Here is a 25,008-nt window from a genome sequence, read left to right as displayed (position 1 = left end):
ACAATCCTCTCCCTCAAGTGGGACCTGGAACCACTGCTGAATCACATGAATGCTGGCTCGCCCCATGATGAATCACCGACACGGACGGAACAGCACAGCCCTGTGATCTCCTGTAGTGCAGCTTCCCTAACGCCATGCAGGTGTTATTTTAAGTACTGACTGAGGGGAGTGATGTTTCCCTTCTGAATCACCAGCAGAGATCACCAGAGCCATGAAGTGACCCTTACAAGTCTCCTTGATCGGCAAGCTCTAAAATTAGACAGGACCGAAGTACCAGGTGCTGTGATCTCATATAAGAGCTGAGTAGCCTCTGTTAACAGTCCAAGGACGTGCCAAATAGTCTGTTTTAAGCCCATCACAGCATTCACTCACAAAGCCTCCCAGGGACCAGAGACTCACTTTGCACACGCCAGGCTAACCACACTTGGCCCTCGCTGTCACAGCTGTTTGTCCTCCTAGGGCATGGAAAAGCACAGAGTTATTGAAGATGAGGACTTGGGGACAATCTGGGGCCCAACATGATGCCTCATTCCTGCTGAGGACAAGTCCAGACAAGGGTTGGTAGTTATACAAACCTATTGCTTGGTCATAGCTGAAGAGGTTGTGCAATGCTGGTCTGACCTCATAACTGACCCTGCCTTAGAAGGAGATTTGATGAAAGCCCTCCTGAGGTTCCCTTCCAAACCCAAATATCCTAGGATCCTACAAAAACGCCTCTCACCAGGTTATCCATGCCACTCTCATTAACAGCATCTTATGATATGGCAGCAAGCTCCAGATGCAGAGAATGTCCCCAATCCTAAGCCACTATCAGCAGAAAGGTGACTAAATAGACCTATGGTCATAGCCTCTTGCAACCTGTAATGCAACACAAAAGCAGCTTGAGATCCATCTTCCCACCCTCCCATGAAAATGAGCCCTGTTCAGACTCACAGGTTGGGTCATTGGTAGAAGATTATGTTCACTGCAAGATCCCCATCATCTCTCTCTCTTCCCTGCTGTACTTATATTTACCTATTCCCCAACATGCAACCTTGAGTATCTCCAGTATCTTCAACTAAACTTTATGACTTCTTTAAGACATATGAATGTATTATGTACTACTTCATTAGCATACAGAAGATATGTTACAGGGATTTATGGTGCAAGCATATAAACAGTCTTCACTTTTGGAAAAAAATTACCATGGAGCTGTGATGCACACTAAAGTATTTTCACATAATTTTGTCTGTTGTCATACCTCTAAAATAGGATACAAAATAAATTAAGATAGAAAGCAACAATACTGTCAAATTCTAAACAAAATAGGAAGCTTTACACTCTAGGTCTTAAAGAGTAGTATGTGAATAGCAACCTATCATTGTAATTCAGACAAAGGGAGTTCAGATTTCTTGAGAAAAAGTTTAGGAAAAAAACATTAAACCCTTATATACATTAATTCTTCTGTACTGTGCCTTGTCACTTCAGGCCCTTATTCCTTATTGAGAAGGCCACTGGATAAATAATATCTACAGAATTCACTCTGGAAGAAGACAGCTAAGTGAAATGAGAAAACAGACTTATGAAAACCTCTGCTCAGGAGAAGGGAGGAATTCAGCATGCATTTAGGCTATGCAAGACCTCAGGGTGAAGGTGCATCACAAATTAGAAAAAAAGGTTGCAATGATTTACAGAAGCAAAAACCATGGTTAACATAAAGGCTTTTTGTTATGACACAGAGAGGTCATCAGTCCTTTCTCTGTTTATCATCCAACAAAACAAGGTCTTTATCATTACCAGTATCCCTCAGCATTGTTCTGATGAATACTGTAAAAAAAATAATCAGTCTTGGAATTCTGTATTCACTTCTAGACACCTCATTAACTCAAGAGGTGCAGACTACACAGAGGGAGTTCAGAGAAAGCAAATAAATGAGCAGGATGGAGGAGGCATTTACTGGGGAAAAAAAAATTAAAAGAGCTGAAGATTCCAAAGTTGGCTAAGGAATGGCAGAGGAGGAAAGTCTACCAGTTAGGAGGTTTGAATAGCAAGGAAGTAGAAGCACCTGTAGTTCTGTATGTACTACAAGAAATAAAACCAGGCAAAAGTGGGTGTAATCATGAATGGCATAATTTAGGGGTAACATATAAGAACAAAACCTACGCTGATCAGCAAGCAGAGCTTAGCTTGATATATCAGGATGATATCAGAGTCTGGGTCTGGCCAGAGACATGTCCCTGCCTATTGCCAGAAGGTGTGTTAGTGCCTAAAAGAAGTTAAATTTCCCTGTCTGTGCTGTAGCAGAACATGATGACTACAGTCACCAAGTGAGCCTGTGGCCTTACCAATCAATGCAAATACCAACCTGCCATTGCCAAATGATGTGACGTGACCACAACACCATGTCAGGCAAACCTCACATTTTCAGCCCAATGTTTTCATTTTGGAAAAAAACAGACTTGAGAAATAAACAGATTGGTGACACAATGGAGTGACAGATACAAGTATAACAGCCGGACTTGGGAGTAACTCTTCACCAACCTAAGCGCATGAAGTGCCCTTTACCTACTCAGTCTGGCAAGGATGTTACATGTCACAAACTATTGTATGCGAGTTACAAACAAATACAGAAGAAAATAAGAACGCAGTGCAAACATTAAGGGTTGTTACTGTACAGCATCACACAATCCTTCTATAAACTGGTCAAGTTCACCAGAAATATTTAAGACAAAGTATGACTTTGGCAGCTGTTCCAAAAATTTACTTTTAGGTGATCAGAATGTTTCCCATAAATCCCAGCCTAACTTTAATATGTTCAGTTTAAATAATTTCCTTAACTAGCACAATCCTTGAGTTTAACTAGTTCTGTTCCTCTCCAGTATTTACTACCCCAATGTGTCCACCAGTCAGATATGAAACAGCAGAAATATGCCCCATTTTCTACAGGATGCTACCACTTTAGTCCTCAAGGCCAACAAGTGCTATTGCTACTCCAGTCCTCCTCTACAATGTCAGACCTCTCAGCTTGGTGTCATCAACAATCTCCTTGATACAGTTGTGTTTGTGTTGAGGTCATCACCGGTTTGTTAAATGAAATCTATTTGAAAAACAAATTCACAAAACTCCACTGTGGTAACCTCTCTTGACCACTGCCTCTATGAGTTTCTTACCTACTTTGCAATTTCCCTACTAATCCCCATGTTTTCTAGTTAATGGAGTCATGTGCAGTGTACCAAATATTTTAACAAGTACACCTAACTACATTTCTGTCACCTAACTCAGAGGATCCCAAGCTGTAGTGCAGGTACCAGCAGTGATATATTTCTTCTTGTATATGTATGTACCCAGACACAATATGTTGCTGCCATCAGTTTTGAAAACCTAGACAACCTGTCACCCTTGCCCTTGTACGCAACTAATCAACACACCTGCTGACAAAGCAACGTGACAGTAACAAAACTCTAGAAAGTTCATCACAACTGAGTATCTTTAAAAACACCAATACACAAGAATTAGCAAGAAACCTCTCAGAAAAGAAAAAAATGCATGCAAATTTGAGCTTGTGAGTGTTCCTACAGTAAAAAGCACATACATCGTGCTCATGGGTAGCATGATATAGTGCAATGTAACAAACCAGCCTGGGTTATCTGGGGAAAGTCACTGATACTTTCCTGGACTTGTGAGCGAGCTGGAATGGTTCTGGCTCCATGCCTCTAACTGACATGAAGAAGAAAAGCACAGAAAAAAATACTGTGTCATGGTCCTGTAGAGATGACCTCACTGCCTGCCCCTGATAAGTCCTAGATGAAACTGCCTGATAGGGCATCATCCCTTCCCATCCCACCTCCATCTGTGACTGTCTCTTTAGATCAGAACCAGATACTAGTCTCTGGCCTTAATTTGGCTGTAATATTTGCCAATTATTTTAAGAGATGGCGACACTAACTTCTATTGATCTCATTAAAAGTAAAGGTCGTTGTGCAGCTCATTTCTCAGGGCTCAATATTACCTCCTCCGGCCAAAATAATAGCATTGATTTTGGAACCTTAATCGAAGGTTAATTGGATTGAAGACTGTATTGGGTTTTTGCTTGCTTTCATTGTTGTTATTACAGCCATCGTCTAAGGTTTTGCTTAATCCTGCTAGGGCAATTCTGCCCAATTAAACTGGTGTCAAATTAGCAAAGGGTGTGGGCAGAGAATAGCCACAATTTGAAGTCTTCTCTGCCTCAGCTCTGAAATAGCTCTTATCCACAGTAAGAGGGTGGTCACACAAGAGATCTTATTTCACACTCTGTCCTCTATCATCCAGTTGTGAGGCTCAAAAGTGCTCTGTTAGGCAGTACTATTACTATGCAGTGATCTAGCATCACAGCAATATGATGTCTGAACACACCTGATGTCATTAAGATACAGGAATAGTTTTTAGGACTCCTGGAGTGCACTCCTAGTATGCCCTGTACTCTCTGTTGGGAACTCAGGAAATTATTTTCATGCTCAATGCTCCATCTTCCATGGCATGTAAGTGGAGAGAAATGTTCTGACTCATCCACCCAGGGAACTGAGAGACTAACTCATCAAGTTTGCACAGATTCTCAAAAGGACACAGCTAAAGAAGACTAGTCATTATTTTTTTTTGTTTCTTGCATCTCTGTCAGACACAAAATGACCATGGGGATCATTTCCCTTGGCTTTAAACGCAGTTGTATTTCCTTGATTTAATGTAAAGCATCTTGTTGAGACTTAAGCAATTGATTGATATTGATGCTCAATACCAACTTTCAGTAAGAAACAGGTCAGCGTCTAATTTAACTCTTTTACCAGGTGTCTGTGCCCAGTTCAAAAGCTGAAAATACTGGAGGTCACTATTTTTACTTATCAGTGCCTTCTGAATTTCACTAAGCTTCAGACAAGATGAAACATAGGACAATCGCAAATGAACTTCTCCCCAGACTAACTCAGTAAGTGCAAAGAGCAAGAATAGCCATCTTCCCCAGAAACAGTGTTCTTCTCCATGCTCCGCTTCATCTAACACTTGAGTGTTATCAGAGCAAATACTTGAGACATGACAGGTTTCCACTGCTGACAAAAGGATCCCACCCTGGGAAATCCCACTTAAATTTTAGCAGCTACACAGCTACAGCTCCTGACTCTTGGCAGAAGGGTAAATGCCACATTGAAAGCGTATTTCAAGTTGCAAAGCTGTCAGCTACAGGAAGGTACTGGGCTCTTTATCAAGCTAAGAGATACAGTTTCAGTGTAGAACCCATTTAGTAACAGAAAGAAGCAAAAAGCCATAGTAGGATGGAGTAACAGATGGCAATAATTGCGCACAGTAGCTCATCTTAAGTACCTTAGTTGTTTGCTTTCAGTTCTCAGCTGGACAAAACACTTTTCTGACTTCTGAATCAACCATGCCTCATGACCAGGCTCTTGGTGAGCTGAAGTACATGGCGTTGTTTCTTTTCCTTGACTCAAATCCAAATCAGGCTGATCACAGGGACTCTTGGCTACCTGACCTGGCTGGTTAGTTTGAGGCAATACAGCACATGCCATGAGCACATCTGGAAGCTCCACAGGTCCTAGAGCCTGCTGATACAGCAGTCTCTGCAGAGACAGGCAGAGAACTCACAAAGAAAGAATGGAGAATCCATGTGGCAGACCAAAGACAATGTTAAGATTTGTATACAAATAAGATCTCTCTAAATGAATCAGGTATAATCAGAATAGATGCAAAAGGAACATTTGTGTCATCTGGGATCTTTAAAAATCCATGCTCTAAGTAGTCTCACTGTCCTTCCTTTCCTCCTGTATATACTATGCTACAAACCCCTTGAGAGCCCCACAGTCTAATTTTTCTCTCTTCCCTGTTCTACCCACTTCTTCCAAATATACCTTCCCAACTAAGACTGCAAGCATTACTGTGTTTTAATAGAGGAAAAGCCCAGTTTCCAGATGCCCCCCTTCTTAGCCCTGCCATGTTCTAGTCTTCCCTTAAAATTCCTGCTAGCTCATTCTTGGTAACTCCCCTCTCCAGGTTTCCCTTTCACTGTCAATATCCTAGCTGCATGTTCCTCCTCAACTACACTACAGTGTACAAGTACACTTGTACATGAATAAGTAACTGTTCCACAGGCAGATATTTCAATGTTTGCACTTGTCTTTAGAAATCAAAGCCTTCTCTGATTAAATGCCATTACAATCCAGCACTTGGACGGATCCAGAGAGATTAATGTGCTTTTGGGCAGCTTTAATGATAATCCTGCTACAGACGGTATTAAGTAAATGTCAGTAACCTGGTTTGAAGGGAGCTTTCACCTCAGGGATCCTTTCCATTTAGAGGAGAGAGGCTCAGCTTGCTTTTCAAGGCTGCATTGTCACAAAAAAGAAACCGTGCTCTGTGAAGACTGTTCTTCCTCCACACCATAAAACAAAATGGAGGAAAATGATAGAGGGATTTATAAAATAAATATATTTGGGGGATGTGTAGGTAGCTAATGCATCTCTTGAAAGCCAAGATTGCTGTCATATTATAAGCCAGGTCACAGTTTTGAAACATGGGTTGCCACCCCTCCTTACGCTCCTTTCATTGTCTGCTGCCTTTTGCCCATCTCCCCACCATGCCACGCAGTCCTTTACCCAGGGCAACAACAGCAGCAGCCAATAATTAACCTAGGCAATATTTCTCCCCATCTGCTGCACCTTGCCGCAGGAGAAGTTTGGGGTGTGCACTGCCCCTACCTCATCTTACTGTGGCCATAATAACAGACCTCCTTTCCCATCATATGATTCTGACAGGCTCAGTATTTCCTCCTTTCTACATTGCTTTGTTGGCAATCAGTAAAAGTTAATCTTCAACTTCAGACAGTGGGGAGAGAAAAGGAAGAAAATTCAGTCCTACAACTGAGCTGAGTAGCATCCTCTATCTGTCAGATGTCTGCAATTATCTGAAACTTACACATTGCAGTAGTAGAAGCCCACTGACAACTTTTCAAAAATTACTTCTTAGCTATTATTTAGAGGCCAGCTCAGACTCAGGAAAGCATGGGATTTCACTGCTGCATGGAATGTATTGTGCCAAGTCATCATGAAACAACCTTCCCAAAGGCATGGATAAACAAAAAAATTAGCAGATATTTTCACTCTATATTGCTCCTATCACAAGCAAAAGCCTCTGCAAGTTAGAAAAACTGAAATTAGCCGTTTCTCTATAACTTTGCTATCTCCACCAGTCTGAGAAAATACAAAGAAAATCCCAGGGAGCTGCACTATGCTAATGACCTCAATCTCAAAATGGATCTGCTGTCTGAGATCTAGGAAGAAGCCCACCTCAACATCTAAATGTACATATTGCTCAAGAGCCCTTCTATTAACGCATCAAAACAAGCCCTTCTCAAGGGGCTTGAGACTGTCTCAAGACTTGAGGAATATTCACTCTTCTGAGTGTGTGGGCTAGATTTCACCTCTGCCTATAGCAGAAGTATAGTATAAACTCTCTCAAAGAAACAATTCTCTCACTTTGGACCAGTTGACTTGTCCGGATGAATGGAGCTGACCATGTTTTGCTACAGACAGAACTTTCCAAAGCTCTCTTAATAGCTAAGTCCATGAGATAAAAATAATCAGAAACTTAAGTTGTTCCTTTAGGGTAACAGGAACTTCCATCTTGGAACAAACTGTGGGTGTCTTTAATGTAAGAGCATGGTCATCTTTCACTATGTCTCCCTGAAGATCTCCCTTTTCCAAAGAGCACAAGAACAGAGATCTCTCAGACTGACTGCTCTGTGTGTGCTTATTCTTCTACCCTGTCCCATCCTGTCCTGTCAGTCTCCATTTTGCATCAAGGTCAAAATCAGTTTTACACCAAATTCAGAGATGGCTGAGAAACTACCTCATTGACATTGATGCCATTCCTCTCCATATAGGCCCTGTCATTCACTTGTCCCCCTTCCATAAACTCCATGAGAAGGACACGCCTTGTTGAAAGATCCCAGTAGATCCTGGGGACCTGAAACAGAAACACGTGGGTTAGGTCAGGCAACATCTTGGGAAAAGAAGGAGAATATATGACACAAATCCCAGAAAAGAAGTAAAAATGAAAGCAGCTGAAGCGCAGACTTTGCTTTTTTGATGAGCACAAGGGAGGTAATTCCATCTATCAGCCTCTTCCGCAGGACAGCATCAATGTACACAAGGATAATACACCAATTCAACTACAGTAGTATCTGATCTCATGTAACATTTCTGACCACGCTCTACAGGATTCTGAACACCTCCCATTCCCAGTGAGGTCTGAGATACCTTTCTTACCTGCAGCTCCTCTAGCTCAGCTGTTTAACTAGTACCTATTGCAAGTTTCTGTATCATCCACTCAGCTCCTTTAGACAGGAACTGCATCTTCTTTGCTACACACAAACAAGCAGCTTTAAAAATTACAAGCCATCGTCATAAACTGTATCTCCGCAGTGCCCCTTGGAACATGAATGCCTTTGAGCTGATAAACCCTGCATACTTAAGGCCATCTGCAATTGAACTGGGAGAAAAATCAAGTGTCACAAATAAGGGACTTGTTTGGGAAGACCCTTATCTATCTTATTGCCAGCAACACAGTAATGAGTGTAAAATGTCAAAGCACTTTTCATTCAAGCTGTGGTAGATCAAGCTGAGTAAGGTACCAGAGAAGAGGTCTGGTGTCATCCAAGGAGTCAGTGATGAAAGTGTCTCTCAGGATGGCTCCCCATTTTCTAGCCTCTCTCTCAAGACAAATTTCTCCCATGCTGAAATCCCTATTGTCAAGAGCCATTTTGCTGAATTCCCTTTTGAAATTCCTCATGTTACTGTGCTGACCAAACCCCCAATCTACCCTAATCTGCTTTTGCACATGGGTGAAGCCACACATGTATATTTTAGCAAAGACATAAGGGAGCTCTGCCCACTCCCATTACTGTGCCCCAGTACAGAGATGATAATTTTGGATCATGCAAATAATAAGCCAGCTGTGCAGTCCCCTCTCCCGTGATTAAGCCATGGACTCAGGACCAGCACCTTGAGGCAGGACAGGAAGAAGTAAGAGGTGTTGTCCATCAACTGACCAAAACCAGGGGATGACCAGCCAGACACTGTAGCTCATCATAGCTCCTGAACAAGCAGCATTTGTTGCTTTTAACTACTGACAATACCCTAGTCTCTTAGAAACTATCGGCTTCCCTCCTATTCATGTCCTAGAGAGACCACTTCTACTTCACCATGTGTGTGCCACCTTACATCAAAGGTTCCTCTGCTGAGCAATTTCAATGTCCCTCAGTCCCACCATTCAACATTCCTGGTATACTTTGCATGTGAACCTTGCTTAGACTTTGATGCCATAGACCCGCTATGACCAAGGGGGATACAGATACAGCCATCCCAGCTTATCTGGATGCCCATTCTTTGCAGTTAGATTGGTGAGAAAGCCTGCTAACTCCAAAACTAACAGCTCCCCATCCCATCTAGCTCACTGATCCCTTGTATCACTTCCAATGACATCATTCTTATCTCAAGATTTACACAGGCAAGTCAGTGGGCTTGTAAAGCACTATTCATGCTATTGGAGATGCCTCTCTCAATCACAGCCAAATTCTTCAGTGATTTTTTTAATTACTCACAGATGTTTGGCTCTAATGCCTGTGTGTGGAAATAATTTATCTCTGGCTTTAAAAGCTCAAACAGGTTCACAGCACAAAATCTACTTCTCAGCTTTCTAGCGTGTTTAGGAAAATTTATGATACAGGAGCCCAATTCTTCTGTTCCTTTTAGGTGATGAATACGTCTCTGAATTGGCAGGTCAGACAGAAGGATCCATTATTTGGCCATCTCAAGTCATTTGTTATCGTTACACATATTGATATCATGATAGCTCCTTAGCCCAGCAAGGAGGTGTTTGGCTGCCTCCATGGGAATTTACTTCACAGTATGCTACTTACAGCTGCAACAGATACACTCTCTAAGGTGCATCACTTCTGGTAAGCACCCACTCAACAAATCCATTGGCCTCTGACCTTCCATGTGGTGGCTTTTAGCTATCTGTGTCTAAGGGAAGGCCACTGCTACAACTGGGCTCCGAAAGGACTGCTCCAAAGCTGGAATTGGGCAATATGGAATTACAGCCCTTATGTGGAAGAAGCAAGGAAAAATGGATTTATCAGCCTGTAAAGCCTAACAAAAACTCACCTTATTTCAGACCGCTGTCACTCCTACCTTGGGACTTCTGCATAAACAGGAAGTGGCAAGCTCATTTAGAAGTGTGTATACAAGAAGATCCACAGCAGAGTGTGATTTTTGCTGCCTTTCTGTATGTGCCATGGGCACAGTCACATCAGTGACTGCAACCATGGCACTATGTGTGTTTCCAGAAAGCACACACTGGAGGCTTGTGTCTCTTGTACCTCAGCAAAAGATTTCTGAATGTGTGACTTTGAAGATGTGAGCATATGTCTTTCCAAGAATGAGATGTGTATGTGTCTGGTTGTATTTCAGACATTTATCAGTAACATAAGTGTGTGGCAGGGGAGGTGGGATAAAAGTATCAGAGGGGAAGACCAAACATGGGTGCAATTTGATTTCTGTATGAAGATAACATGAATTAGCCACAGATCTGTATGAAGGGTAAATGTCCAATTCTAGGGTGAGAATGTGCTTTTTTGCAGTAGGAAGGACTCATGTGAATATGCTTCTTCCTGAGATACAAGGTGTCCACAATACTACATCACCAGTTTCAGTCTAGCTTTTCTGTTCTGTGTCCATTTCTTACCCTCAGCTGAGACAGAGCCCAAGGAAAGGTACCATCAAATTCAGGTTCAGCAAAGGATGGCAAATCCATAGTCTCTGAACAAGTTCAGAAAGAAATTGAAAATGAAATTCAGAAAGAAAAGCAAGCTCCAAAGACAACTGGTCCCAAGCCACCACTCCTGGCCCAATAGAGTGCATTCAGTAGGAAACAGACAAGAAGAAGGCATGTCTCAGAGAATTTTCTGGTCTGTATCAGCAGAGCAGTCTAGAATGAACAACACAGAGAGGCTGAACTCCATTCTCTCTCCATGGCTCCTCCATTTGGTGAATGAGGGGCCTAGGACATAGTAAAGGAGACTATTCATGCACATATACAGACAGAAATACGTGCTTCCTCACCTTCAGGAAGTCAAAGTTTTTGAGCATATGAGCAACCTTCTCAGCATTTCTGCCTTCATTGAGGAAATCCAGCTCTAAGGGCAGATTCTTCTTAGCTTCTTCCACCAGCCACATGAACTCAAAATCTGGAAAAATCTGCTTCACAACCAAGAGAAGAACCTGAAAACAAGCAAACAGACAATTAGTTGCATGCTGGCTCCAAAGTCACACAGCTACACACAGTGATGTTTAGATAGTATCATTCCATAAAACTTCCAGATAAAAAAAAACTAAGTGCTTTTAGAGTTCCTGCAGTATCACAATAAAACACAGAATCATGCCTTGGTCATGTAAGACAAATTTTGGCCTGTACTTCCACAGAGGAAGGCACACCTAGGAGTTAAATGATGGCACACACATCAAAAAGAGGCCAGCTGGCTGCTGCCTAGAAAAGAATAAAGCTCTGGAGAAGAGACCACATGACCAGATCTCACCAAGAGTGTTGCCCTGGAGCAACACTTTCTTCTGAGTCCTATAATTCTACAAGTCACTCTTTGGCTTCATTTGAACAGATCTCAGATAATGTAGATGAGGAAGATCTAAAGTAAGACTTGTCACCTCTTTATTACTTCCACTGCTGAGCAGAGAAAATCCTCTGGGCAGTTCAAAGAAGACAGTGGAGTTTGGATACAATTAGTAGGCTACACATCTTTAAGTAACACTTCTGGTGGGGGTCAGAGGGCAAGTTGCTCTTCAGCATCAGGCAAAGCCATTCTCACAAGGCTGAAGTATTTTCCAAATATCATATATCCACCACATGGAATGCTCTTCTTCTTAAAGGGATTAGATATTCAGTGACACAGCATCTTGAAAATCTCAGCCAAAAACATTTGATTGAAGCAACATTTAAGGGTGAGTGAATCAACATTACACAATTGGATGGCATAATCAAAGCTGCACAGCAGCCAAGTATGCTTTCTGTTCAAACAAAGGGACAGTTTCTCCACCTGAAGTAAAAAATTTGTTTAGCTGTTTTTAACTGAGTCATAAAACAAGTAAAAAAAACATAAAAATGGCACTTTGCTGTCTTCATTTCACCTGTTCTGCACATTTATCTGAAAACAGAAACAGGCCTTTAAGTGTGTGTTATTGCAGTTTCCCCTTCTTGATCTTCACCACAGAGGTGGGAACTCCTGCACTGCAGGAGGAACATTTAAAGTACACACAGGAAGCTGCCATCATTGAAATGTATGACAAAAATAATTTTATGAACCATCACTGCTCCCGTTCAGTTGTGTGACAACATTTGTTCTCCACCCTGTCTCAACTTCTCTTATCTAAATGTCAGTTGCAAACTCAATGTTCCTTTAAAAATGTAATCACCAGGTTCCAGACACTACTGAATTGTACTTTTTACTGCTACATCTAGAGGCATAAATCCTTTCAAATTTATGTCACCCAAATGAAATGTAACCAGCGATCTTCATGAACACGAACATAAACTTCAGAGGATCTCCAAGATTATTTCATTGGTGCCTGACATGACAAAATTAATGCATTTTTTTTCACTTTCTTCAAATGCTTTTTTCAAAAAATTTGCCAACTTGACTATCAGCAGGGACATCCTAACAAGTATTTTGCCTACCCCTTTTCTGACATATGGTCTTGAAATAATTATTGATATATAGAGAGCAGTGAGGTATCTCTCTCTGGGTTTATCAGATGCTGCACTGATTTTTAAAGAGTCAGCAATTGATGCTACGAAATCTCAAGTGAATTTATGAATTTTCCTTTTCTTGTTCAGATTCTTTCCGATCAGTCTCTAAATGAGACCATCTCCATCAATATTTAAATTAACCTCTTTACCTAGCTTCAATGTCTGTCTGATTCTTAAAGGACCAGAACATTAGCATGTGACCTAGCTTTCTATGCAGTCTACACAAAAACAGTCCCACACAAGGATATGATACAAGTAAGCCAAGACTCCACAAGAGAGACCTTTTATAAAGAAAACCACATGTGTCATATTCTGAGCTATTTTCCTAATACCTATTTATATACAACATGTGGATGGTAAACCAGACTGTCTGTACAAGAAAGACAGTACTAAACTACCAAAAGAAAATAAATTGGTTTAGCTTCAAGTTTTCCAAGAGGAATAGTTTAAAGCCAGAAAAGACAGGAATCATTCTAAAATAATTTGTTTAAATGTCTCTTACCAGTATAATCAGCAATCACAGCAACATGGTGTGAGGAGATATGTTTCTGTGATATTCACTATCAGAAGGGCAAATGTCTCAAGGTAAACACAGGTTTGGGTCATTCACACAGAATCCTCTTATTGCCCTGATCCCATACTCTTTCATTACCTGCTCATCCTTAATCCTTGACTGCTCTTTTTCTGCCACCTTGTTTTGGGAGGGAGTGAAGGATGTCATAAGCCGCCTGAGAAGTGCTGTGCATATGATGACTCACAGGAGCAAATTCATTGGGCAGATCACTGCAGTGAGTCCTGGAGAAGATCTGAATCAAATTCAAATCTATAGCTGGACCCAAAGCCAGTTCAAACAATTCTGTGTTTTCAAGCCAGCACTGAAACAGACAGATCCTATCTTACTGGGACATCTCTTTGGAACCCAAAAATTTCTTTCACTATGAGTTCAAATTAAATATTCAGCTGCAAACTCATGTTCCCCAGCTGGAACCAGCTGTGCTGCTATGCAGACTAGCCAGGACTGCTCAAAGCAGGGTATTTTAACTGCCTAGAGAAGCTTTAGTTATGTGGTACTCTGAGAGGTTGCTGGCAGAACTTTTGATTTCTGATCTTCTTCACAGTGACGGAGAAGTGTTACTGCATGAGCAATACCCTCCAAACACTGACCAGAACTCCTCAGCTTCACTTCTTTAGTACCATGGACCTACCCATCTGCCAATTAATGTGCACTTACTGTATATACGGACACACAAATATATATATATATATATATATATATATATATATGCTTTTTTAGGAGAGCAAAAAGCTTTAGTGTTACCACTTACAGACCTAATCCTTCCCATCTCCTCCACCTCAGCCCTGTGTCCATTTCCTGTTCTATACACATTGAAACATTTTCCCAGGTGAATTCCTCATTTGTATATTTGCCCCTGTTGGGTGAACCTCTCCGTATTTTAGTGTTTTTGTTTCTACCATGAATCAGTTCAGCATTACAGAGCTGATCAAGAAACAAAACTGAATCATAGCAACCTCATCCACTGTTGAATCCACAACAGAATTTAATCAAAAAAAAAACATGCTAATCATGGACTGTGATTTTCCTTGGCCACACAGCCCTGACTACAAGAGAACTGAAACCAGTTAAGGGGCACACAGGCTGTAAAGAGACTTGAGGACTCTCTATTTCTTAAATCTTACATGGACTTACTATGATGTCATTTATCTTTACCTGTCTTCTCCTTCTGCCCTCCTTCCCTCTTACCCTTTTGTTCAGTCTCCATCCACAAAATCACCAGCACTGCAATCCTCACCAGTTTTCTGTATTAATCCTGCAAGAGAGCATTGATCTCTGTGGAGGTTTCAAAGCCACAGATTGGTGTTGTTATACCTGCTTACACCATGGGTGAATGTGGTCCTTATATGTTTCAGTGGCAATTGTTCTGTAAGTTGATGTCAACCGGTAGTTTTACCTCCATGAGCAAAATATCCTTGGAGCTCTGAGCTTGGACCTTGGGGTGCTGGATTTTCACTGCCACCGTTCTCCCATCCTGCAGCACTGCTTTGTGTACCTGGGCTAGTGATGCTGCTCCCAGGGGAGTGTCCTCAAAACTCATAAAGAGCTCTTTTATCTGCCGAAAGAAGAGAAAGAGGCATCAGCTTGGGGTAACAGAGGCTGTTCTCAGGAAAGCCCTGCCCACAGGCCAGAGAGTTCCTGTGCCAAAGCTGGACAGACTCAGCCCTTTCATCCTTCTTCTGTCCCCTCCCTTAGCCTTGTCATTGTTTGGCCTCTGAGTGAAGCCTGCCAAATGCGCAAGTGCCCTGGAGATACTCTGCTCATGGAAACATGTGACAGAGTCCCAGCAATATGTTTCATCTTGGACTTGTAGTGGCCAGGTAGTATGAGAGAGACTTCTTTGGGCTGTCCTGAAAATGTTTTGGAATGATTATGGTCAGCATCCTGGGTGCAGAAGCCAACAGCTGTTCCTTTGCACGTATTTCTTTTGCAGATATTTAATACCACCCACCACCACCCCTGAAACCTAGCAGTGTGTATTCCTGTGCATTACAGTAGCAGCAGCTAGCTCACTTGGTGAAAGCCAGCACATGACTGGGAGCAGTGGTTAACAGCAGCATTCAGGGCAGGGGGACAAAAATTGCTGTTTCAACCTCGACAGCTTGGCCTGTTTAATGTGATGGACTTTGTCACACCTTCTGTAAAAGTAACCAGTGCTCTCAACTCAGAAGAAGCGCCAATCAGAGACAGAAAAGCACTTGGTGAGCAGGAGAGGAAATTATTAGAAGCTCTGGCTGAGAAATCCAGGACTAGACTACAACGAAAGTTGTAGATTAAATAGATTTACCAGAAGCAGGTCCAGGAAGCAAAATCCAAGGTAGACATGGGTGAGGCAATGGGAGAGGGCAGAGGCCTCTGCCCTGCATAACAGAGCACCATGCTAGAGAGCACCAACTCTTGTCAGCACCAGGCAGCACAGGCTCTGCAAACACTACAACCAAGGCAGTGCAATTTCAGCCTAGCTAACAAGCCAGGCCCCTCCACACAGTCAGTCAGCTCACAGGAAGGGCCAGCACAGATATGTGGATTCAGGCATAGTTCATGTAATGCTAGTTGAGGATTTTTGTCCTGCTCTGTAGAGCAAGGTGAACATAAGCTCTGAGGTTTCCAGAAGTCAGCAAAGGGAACCTGTCCTACACTTCTCGCGGGCTCAACTGATTTCAAGTGAGCAGTTGAGAAGCCTGTAATTTATGCAGTAACAAAAAAGAAAGAATGTCAGTGCATTTTTATAACCTGCTTTTTAAAAGGTAATTAAAGATGGGAGCTGCAGCAACCTAGCAATTAAATATGAATAAAGACCTTCTAAGCAAAGTCTTCATGCAAAGCTTTAAACGAATACTCTTCTGCTGAAAAGGAAGAAAAATACTACAAGGAGCAGCCTGTTCCCTCCTGCAGCTGCCAAGGAATGAACCCCCTCCCACACCACCTTACCCCTTCTCTCCCAGCTCCTTCCACAGAAAACTACTGCTAGCAACAAACTGGAGCATTTGCAGTAATTAGATACCAACACAGACTCAGCTGCCTCCAGTAATTCACTAGGAAGGTGCATTTTATTTATTTAATTAATTCTCTTTGGTCCTGGCGGCAAAATCAATTAAGTAAAACAACTGCATTTAAAAACAACTAGTTATGTGGTTTTTAATTACAGCAGGTCCATAATTCAAACCCATTGACATTTGTGTCTCAAGAGAAAATGTGTTCAAGACACAGGGACTTTTACCTTTATGTGAAGTGTATGTATTGCCTGAAGAGAGGATCTGTTAAGGGTAAAGATTTAAGGTAGCCAAGAGCCTGCTGGGCTGTAAGATCCCACAAGGAAGAAAAAAATGCAAACAAAGAACTTGCCACATGAGGTCAAGCTGGGGCTTTCTTCAATTCTCTCACTACCCTACATCCCTGTATCAGAGGGATGTACCTTTTTACGAAGTGGTTACCACTCTAATTGTCAACAGGCTGGGTAACATCCTCCAAAGGTTAAAACACAGATCTGGGAGTTCACTGGCTTGAATCCAATAAGGTACATTTATAGTAAGATCATATATAAATTGGATAAAATTCCATCTGCTCTGGATTTCAAAACCTCTTAATTGCTTACACTGTCAATCCAGCCATATTCACCAGTACTGAATGCATGCAGTGGAAAGAAAAGATGCACATGTTCCCTCTGTCAGGAATAATACATACCTCATTATCATGTGACTAAGTTTTCTAAAGAAACATAATGGAAGAAAGCTGCATCTAGGAGTTACTTGGGATAGAAGAGTTTCATTTTAAAACTTGCTACTTAGGACATGGAAGTCAGGTTAACAGTGATGTCCAGTAGAGCCAACCCAGTGGCCCTCCCACAATTCCAGGGCAATTTTGTGCACATTCACAGGCTGCAGACAAGGACAGGAAGGTGAGGTATTGCAACAGGGCTACAGAATTGATGGATACCCCAGGGGAAGAAGGGCAGAGCATACACAGGGGGAGGGAGCAGATCTCAGCTGAGCCATTACGTGAGCAGGTGTGAGGCTGAGATAAAGCGGAAGCACAATTATGGCAGGGCTCCAGGACCCCCCACTTAGCAAATGACCCTCATTCATTATGGAATTGTCTTTTCTCAGCTCACTGGAGGTAGCTAATGCCTCTGCTGCAGGCTGTGTGTCCCAGACAGGCAAAAGCAAGCAAGAGGCGGTATGATATGGAAGCAGAGGTGAGCCTGATAACCACACTGCCTGCCAGGGAGTGGGCTCTTTCCCAGGGAAGGTGGCTGCACCCATTTCATGCAAGCAGGGAATTCTTGGAACAGGCTGCAGACCCTTACTGCTCACAAGCACCCTTAAAAAAAACTGTCATTTCCAGGATGGATAATTAGCAAACAAAGGTCTGGGACACTCTTGGAGTCCACCTGACTTAAGGAACTCTCAAGTTTTTTCCAGGCTACAGCTGGTCTCAAATGGCCTCATCAAACTCACTGTTACCATCTGTAATCCTGGCAGGAGATGAAACAAGCATAGTTTCCTGACAGGTTTAATACAGGTTTAAAAGGAACTTTAGGGCTTCTCTTTTAAAGGAATAGGACAGCCAGCTGCAGGTTTACAGCCGTACAGGTGAGTGGTGTCCCTGCACACAATGGCTTCCCTCACTCCTTCTGCACAGGTCCCCATCATGCATGTGCTGCACCAGCAAATGAATGTGCACTGTACTTCATTTGCTGGAAACACAGCCCTTATTGTTTAATTCTAAAGAATGAAGCTCATTTAATTTTAAATACACAAAATATGCATGATTGTTGGTATTAGTATTCACACCTCAAGGAACTGATATAAAAGCTCTAACAGGATCTATCTACTTACACATTTACTAGTATGTATTCATGCTGAGGTTGCAGCTAGAGACCACATTAAGCCCAGAGGGCCATGGTATGATGTGCACAGTCGCAACGGGCCCTGCACAAACTCACGCTTTCTAGGAGTTCCCAGATGTCAGCTACAGGCTTCCTCACATGCTGAAGTGCTTTCTCAAAGCACAGCTGTTCTTCCCATGGTCTGCAGCACATACTACCTGATGCCACAATGCTGGGTATAAGGATGCCTCAGTATTTTTTGTGAATCCTATCCTTAAACACTTAGGAAGATACTGGAAATCAATTGGATTTAAACTCCCAAATCCTGAGTCCTTTCTGAAAGTATTACCTTACACGACCTGCCTAGCATGTTCTGAGAAGTCTGACAGAGCTGGGATTTAACTCAGATATCCCAAGTTCCAGCCTGGTATCTTAATCTCTAACCCATAAAAGTTAAATGTGCATGTCTTGCTAGCTAATTTCTTTTGAAATATATTGCCTCTTAATCCAAACCTTTTTATATCCATGTGCTGCAGCAAATGATGGCATATTACTGCCTGGTTTCAATTTGCCCACTTCACGGAGAGGTATGCTCTTTTCCCGCTCCAGAAAGGCTGCTAGCACGGTACTCTGGAGCAGGAGCCTAAGTCATGGAGCCCTTCTCCAGCCCAACACTATATAGTATCTTCTACATGAGATGAGGTGGCTCTGCTCTGCCACTGTGATGAATGTTGCCCATGTGTCAGCAGTTTGTTCAAGACAGATTTAGGGAGCAGTGAGATGCAGGATCACTAACAACAGAAGGCATTCTTAACTTTTGGAATTCACTTTACCAAAACTAGTACGCTATTGCTCTCAGAAATCTGAATGACCTTCCTGGTTTAAGGAATGTGAACCACATCCTAGGCTGGTCATCTTTTCAACAAGAGACACATAATGGCGTATGTTGCTAAGGTCTCACTGATCCCTCCAAGTCTGCAAAACCAGAGTTCTAGGTGTGAGAAAAATATTACCTCAGTATAGAGTAATATACTTCCCAGACAGCAAGTGAGGGTTTTTTTCCATTGTCCCAGCCTTTCTATCCCCTTTACAAAAACAAAATGTCACAGTGTTGCTCTAAGAATTATTAAGACAGCAAAAACTGAAAGATTAGATTTATCGCAGTAGACAGTGGATTATGAAGAATAATTCATCAAACGTCAGAACAAAAAGCCCACAATTTATAGGCAGCTTTGTTGAGTCAGTGAAATCTGATTGGACTTCTCCCCACCTAATGAATGCCAAGCTTAATTGATGGTTTCTAAATTCATCTGTCAAGAACATGTATTTATTAATTTGGTATTTTTAATAATATTGTAGATGTATACAGAATAGTATGGATTCAATTCAATGGATTCGCTGCTGTTCCTATTACATTTAGACTTACGTGCACATATATAAAGAGGTATATGCTGCATCCAAATGAATGTTGGTAAAGGTATGTGTGTGTTCTCATGCACTGCAACAACTACCTATGGCTTATTACAGAAAACCCCTGCATCTTTCAGTGTACTGGATGGAAAAGTAAGGTGGTTCTTTTCAGGGGGAGATATGCAATAAGGTGCCTGCCTAGAATTTGGGAGAGCTGAGGTCTAACATTGTTTCTCCTTGATATCCCATATGATGCTGGGCCACTCCATGTCACAGCGCTCATGCTGTGATGAGCAGAATTAGGGCTGTCAATACAACTAGAAATCTGCCTTTGCCTAATTTATAAGGACCAAATTTTTAGCTTTGATTTTAAAAACCTACCTGTATAATACATATACAACAGTTACTTCACACAGCCACAAACATGTCATGTGCCACTGGTACACATTTGCTCCTGGCATGCCAATCACCACTAATGTCATTAATCACTGCTAACGTTTCACAAAAATAGCTCAAAATCGGTGCTGTCCATCAACCATCAGCTTTTCTTCTAGAAAAAGGGCTGTTACTCAGGTGGGGTGTGAAGTTCACTTTTTCCTGTTTTTGTTACCTACCACCACTTTGGACCTCTGCAGCCCTCTACCTGCTAAAACCCTGAGAACCTTCTCTGGGATCCTGCCAACAGCATTTCTCAGTGTTTAGTGCTAGAGAAAATGAACTCTGCTAAGGGAAAAGTCATTGATCCCCCTCAGCCAAAGACCAATGTTTGCTCACTCATTCATTGTCTGCTACCCAGGATCCTGGCTACTTCCTGTTCTGCTCACCTATGATCCTTTTTCTGTAGTCTCTTTTGGCTAGACAAGCAGTTGAAAAGCTTACATGAAGCCACTCTTAATATTCATCATATCCATCCACTGAGCTGTGCAGCAATAGTATCAGTCTACTTTACTTGCTATAGTACCTTTAATTACTACAGAGCTATACCTTGAGGAGAAGCACCTTTATTCCTTCCCTGATGACTCCTGCATAATAGTCTGTGCTCAGACACACTCATGTTAGCTTCATTTATTTTCCTGAGTAAGTCAGATCCTTAAGACAAGGCAGAACTGTCTGAGACTATCACTCATCCCAGATCGAAACCTGGATCTCAGTGGTGACAGCTACAACAGGCAGTAAGAGCAATGAGCAGACAGAGCAGATGTGTGTCTCCTGAGGCCGTGTGTGTGAGGTGGACCTCATATCCATGGCTCCCACAAATAAAAAACATTCAGCCTAACAAAAGCAAGGACTGTCATAGCCAGACTGGAACATAACTGGCTCAGGAAAATCCTCCTGACTGGCACAAGGAGATAAATGTTTTTCACCAATTAAGTTACTGGATGTCCCACTACCTTCCAGAGACACAGGATTAAGAGATTAGCTCAGTACCCAGAGATGCTTTCAACAGCTGGGAGTTCTACAGGTTTTCTAATAGCATTTCACCACAGCCTCTTCTGTGTTTAGCTTCATCTGGCTGTTCTTTGTCCAGGTGCTGGTTTCACAAAGCACTCTGAAAGCAGAGAAACTGCACAATAAACTTCTGATGTAAGACAGATATCAAGATAAGTTGTAAGAAAGCAGAGTCCAGATATCATCTGCAGGGCTAGCACAACATCTTTGGTAGCAGAAGCATATAGATGACACCAGAGAAAGGAAATAGCAAAGCTGGGATGTCTCCAAACAAGTTTCTTATCCATCCACGTGTGTGTGAACATTATTCCTGGACAAAGTATTCTATACAGGTAGTTTTCCCCCACGTCTATAATCTCATACACAGAATTACATTCCAAGAAATTATATTTCTCAGAAATGTCCATTACCAAGGGAAAGGTTTTGCTGTTGGAAGCTACATCATAATTTTAAGCTGCAAGTCCAGTTCACTTCCTTGTGGAGAAGATGGAAGGTGGAAGAACCTTGCATAACTGAATCAACTATTTCCTCAGAATCCTGAAGTGATAACAAAGGGATTAACAGTCCGTCTAACACTGACATGAACATTGAGAAAATGCTTATTTTCTGTCTCTACATGCAGTTAATTAGCACAATGACCTGTGGCCTGTTCAGCATCCCACTTCTTTCCATCTTAGAATACAACATCTTGTGCACCTAGTAATCTTCCTGATACCCTAAACCATTTCTGCATCCCAGCCTGTCTGTGACTGGCCTCCAACAGCAGCGAGTGCTTCCTTATCCTAATGGTCAAGCAAGAGTCCACCAACTGTTGTTGACTTCTGTTTGTGTGGAAAGGGAAGATGTAAAAGTACAGTCTCTCTATGTGCACAGTAAACAATGTCACTGTGCACTCTATTTTGCATGACATAAGTATCTTATAGCCTATGCAAAATCCACAGACCAAAGCAAAGTAAAGCCAAGGTGTGTATGTACATATATAATCCGGTTTGCTATCCATTCCATCATTCTGAAAAAGAAAATAGTGCTTTGTGAGCTACTTATTCACTCCAACAGTGCAGGATATGGGGCAGATGCTTCCCTGCTCTTCCCCTGAACATACAAATGCTCCATTTAATTTTTTATCTTTCTCCCAGTTGATCAATGTTCATTAAATCCACTCTTTTCTCTCTGACTTTTTGGGGAAATACTACTTCCTCTGCATCTCTCCTGTCTGTGAGGATGGAGCCATGCTTCTCAGTTGTTCAGACAGACTGGAATCACAGTCTTTCAAGAGCACACAACAACTCCACTCCCAGCCACCTTTTGTATTTTAATTGAAAGCATTCTTTCTCTTTCCTCCCCCTGCTAACAAAGGAGGGTCTCATTTCCAACATCAGTGCACAGTGGAAGCACAGCAGAAGACAACTCTTTGCTGCGTCCCATCTACCCAAAGGGATTCCTATTCCATGGCTGAAGTAGAGCATGGTCCCTTTCTATTAAGGCTTTCTGTGTTCTTTGCAGCTCTTCAGCTCCCAAGCAACAGAGCTGAAAGTGCTAACATAGCAGGAACATCCCAGTAGCCTCCTAAGGAAGGGAAGAGTCCCCTCAGCCTTCTGCTCTTTTAATGGCTCTCTTAGTATATCTGAGCAGCTGGCTTATCCCTTTCCCAGATGGAGATGTTACACAAAGCTCTGCTCACAACCTCTACCCCCACCACTGCATCTGGGTAACAGCTCACATAAAATTCCCACTTCCTTTCTGCTGATTTGTAGTTCTGGCTCAGTACTCTACATCAGCCTACTTCTAGCCAAACTACCATTTCAGACTGTTTCTCAGTCATCTTTCACACAGTCACATCTTTGCTCACATTCAACAAAGCTAAAGTATAGTTCCTAATCTTCTAAAAAAAAAGTCAAACCATACCTTCTATCTCCTTTCCTAACACAACAGAGAATGTCACCAACTTTCTGTCAAGCAGGCCTGCAGCCTTGACCTTGTCATCAACATTGACTTCGAGGTCTGACTCTGATAACAGACATAAAGTGCTAATGCTCACAAATGACAGATGAAAACAAGCCGATTGTCCCCCATCCCCTCAAAGTTCACATTTCTCTTGAGCCACACATTAGTAAAATACGTGGAGGTCCCCAACACACAGAACCCCTTGACTGAATCCCTAAAGACATTCCCAAATGATGCATCACCCCTACAGATGCCAGCAGCCTGGTACAAAGACAGAACATTTGTAAAGAATCATCAAATCATAGAACAGCTCTGGTTGGAAGTGACGTCAAAAGATGGTCTGGTTTAACTTCTCATGGGAAAGGAAGCCTAAAAGAGATTGTAACATCTTGAAAATCTCCAGTGATGAGGTCTCTACTACATCCCTAGGGAAGTTGTTCCCATGACTGGTAGTTCTCAATGTAAAAAAATTCTTCTTCAGGATGAAGCCTCACTTGAAATGCCACAGAGATGGGGCCAGTTGGCACATAAGCAAGAAGGTTAGATTTAAGAAAACGCCCAGAAGCAAATGAACTTCCAAGACCATTTTGACTCCAGATATAAACATCCCTGCCATGCACTGGCTGAAACCTGTGTAGGAAAGGGTCAAGGAGACACAACAAACATGCTCCATGTTAGTCACAGCCAGGCAGGGGGAGGCTCAGAGAGGACTGCAGAGATGCCCCAAGGGCCTTGTCAGCAGTAAGCCTGCACAACAGCAGCAGTCCTGTGAGAAATAACCAGCTGCCAGTGCCTGAGGATATATGGGGACCTTCAGGAACACACATCACCTGTGCTTCATCTTAAAATGCCTCTGATTCAGCTTTGAAAGCCTGGGGGCTTCAATAAGTGTATAAGACAAGGCAGGGGAGTTGGGGGGGGGGGGTGGAATGTGTATGGACAGTTTTATGTGACTATACAGAGTGTGATGAGGGGATGTTTGGAAGAGGTCAGGTACAAGGATTTGGTCAGGAACTGAAGCTGTGCCAAGTCTTGAGCACAGAATAAAAAAGGAAGCATGGAGCAGGGCATTTGTGTACACAGCTTGTGTGGGGAATTGTAGGTAAAACCCATCCACATAGAGGCAAAAAAGAAAAGGATCAGGATGGTGTTTGTGTGTGTGCAGAGGCAGGGTGTGCAAAGAGGAGGTTGCAGGGTGCAGGGTTCCTGCAGTGTGTGTGCAAGACAGTACTACATTTTGTTTTGTAGTATCATAGAACGGTTTGGGCTGGAAGAGACCTTAAAGATCACCTAGTTCAAACCTCCCTGCCATGGGCAGGGACACCTTCCACTAAACCAGGTTGTTCAAAGCCCCATCCAGCATGGCTTTAAACACTTCTAGGAATGTGGCAGACACAATTTCTCTAGGCAGTCTGTTCCAGCACCTCACCACCTCCACAGAAAAGAATTTTTTCCTAATATCTAACCTAAACCTACTATCTTTCAGTTTGAAGTCATTCCCCCTTGTCCTATCACTACCACACCCTCATAAAAGTATCTCTCCAGCTCTCTTGTAGGTCCCCTTTAGGTACTGGAAGGTGCTATGATGTCTCCCCCAATCCTCTGCCAGGCTGAACAACTTCAACTCTCTAATCCTGTGCTCACAGAAGAGGTGTTCCAGCCCTCTGATGATCTTCATCACCTGGGACAAAGAGCAGGAATGACAGAAGCAGCACTGGATGATCCAGCAGCCTGTCACCAGGGTGGACAGAGGCACAGCACACAATGATGACATGCAGAGGGCAAAGCCCAGTCCCAGACAGATTCTGCCCAGTTATATCCTTTCCTCTGGCTTTGGTTATAATTACATAGATACAAACAGGCCTGAAGTCTTACTGATGCACAACACTGCCCCAGATTAATAGAACAGGGAAGTAGGAGTAGGGATCTGAAGTGGACCTGGAAGTACACGCAGTCTGGCAGA

At 42.5% G+C, this 25,008-nt stretch overlaps 1 protein-coding gene across 1 annotated transcript in view; it reads right to left on the bottom strand.

The window, feature by feature from the left end:
- Nucleotides 1–25,008, bottom strand: part of ADCK1 (aarF domain containing kinase 1) — a 73,906-nt gene that overhangs the window by 7,973 nt on the left and 40,925 nt on the right. The window contains exons 5-7 of the mRNA XM_014249711.2: nt 14,811–14,969; nt 11,145–11,303; nt 7,870–7,986 (exon numbers count right to left, since the gene is read on the bottom strand). Of these exons, the coding sequence (XP_014105186.1) occupies nt 7,870–7,986; nt 11,145–11,303; nt 14,811–14,969 (435 nt within the window). The remainder of the gene's footprint in view (nt 1–7,869; nt 7,987–11,144; nt 11,304–14,810; nt 14,970–25,008) is intronic.

Source organism: Pseudopodoces humilis, chromosome 7 (genome assembly GCF_049639895.1).
Source record: "Pseudopodoces humilis isolate 2021_Gansu_Grassland_sample_001 chromosome 7, ASM4963989v1, whole genome shotgun sequence".
Taxonomy (NCBI): domain Eukaryota; kingdom Metazoa; phylum Chordata; class Aves; order Passeriformes; family Paridae; genus Pseudopodoces; species Pseudopodoces humilis.
Note: the sequence above shows the minus strand (reverse complement) of the source record. Positions and strands in the feature narration are given on the sequence as shown.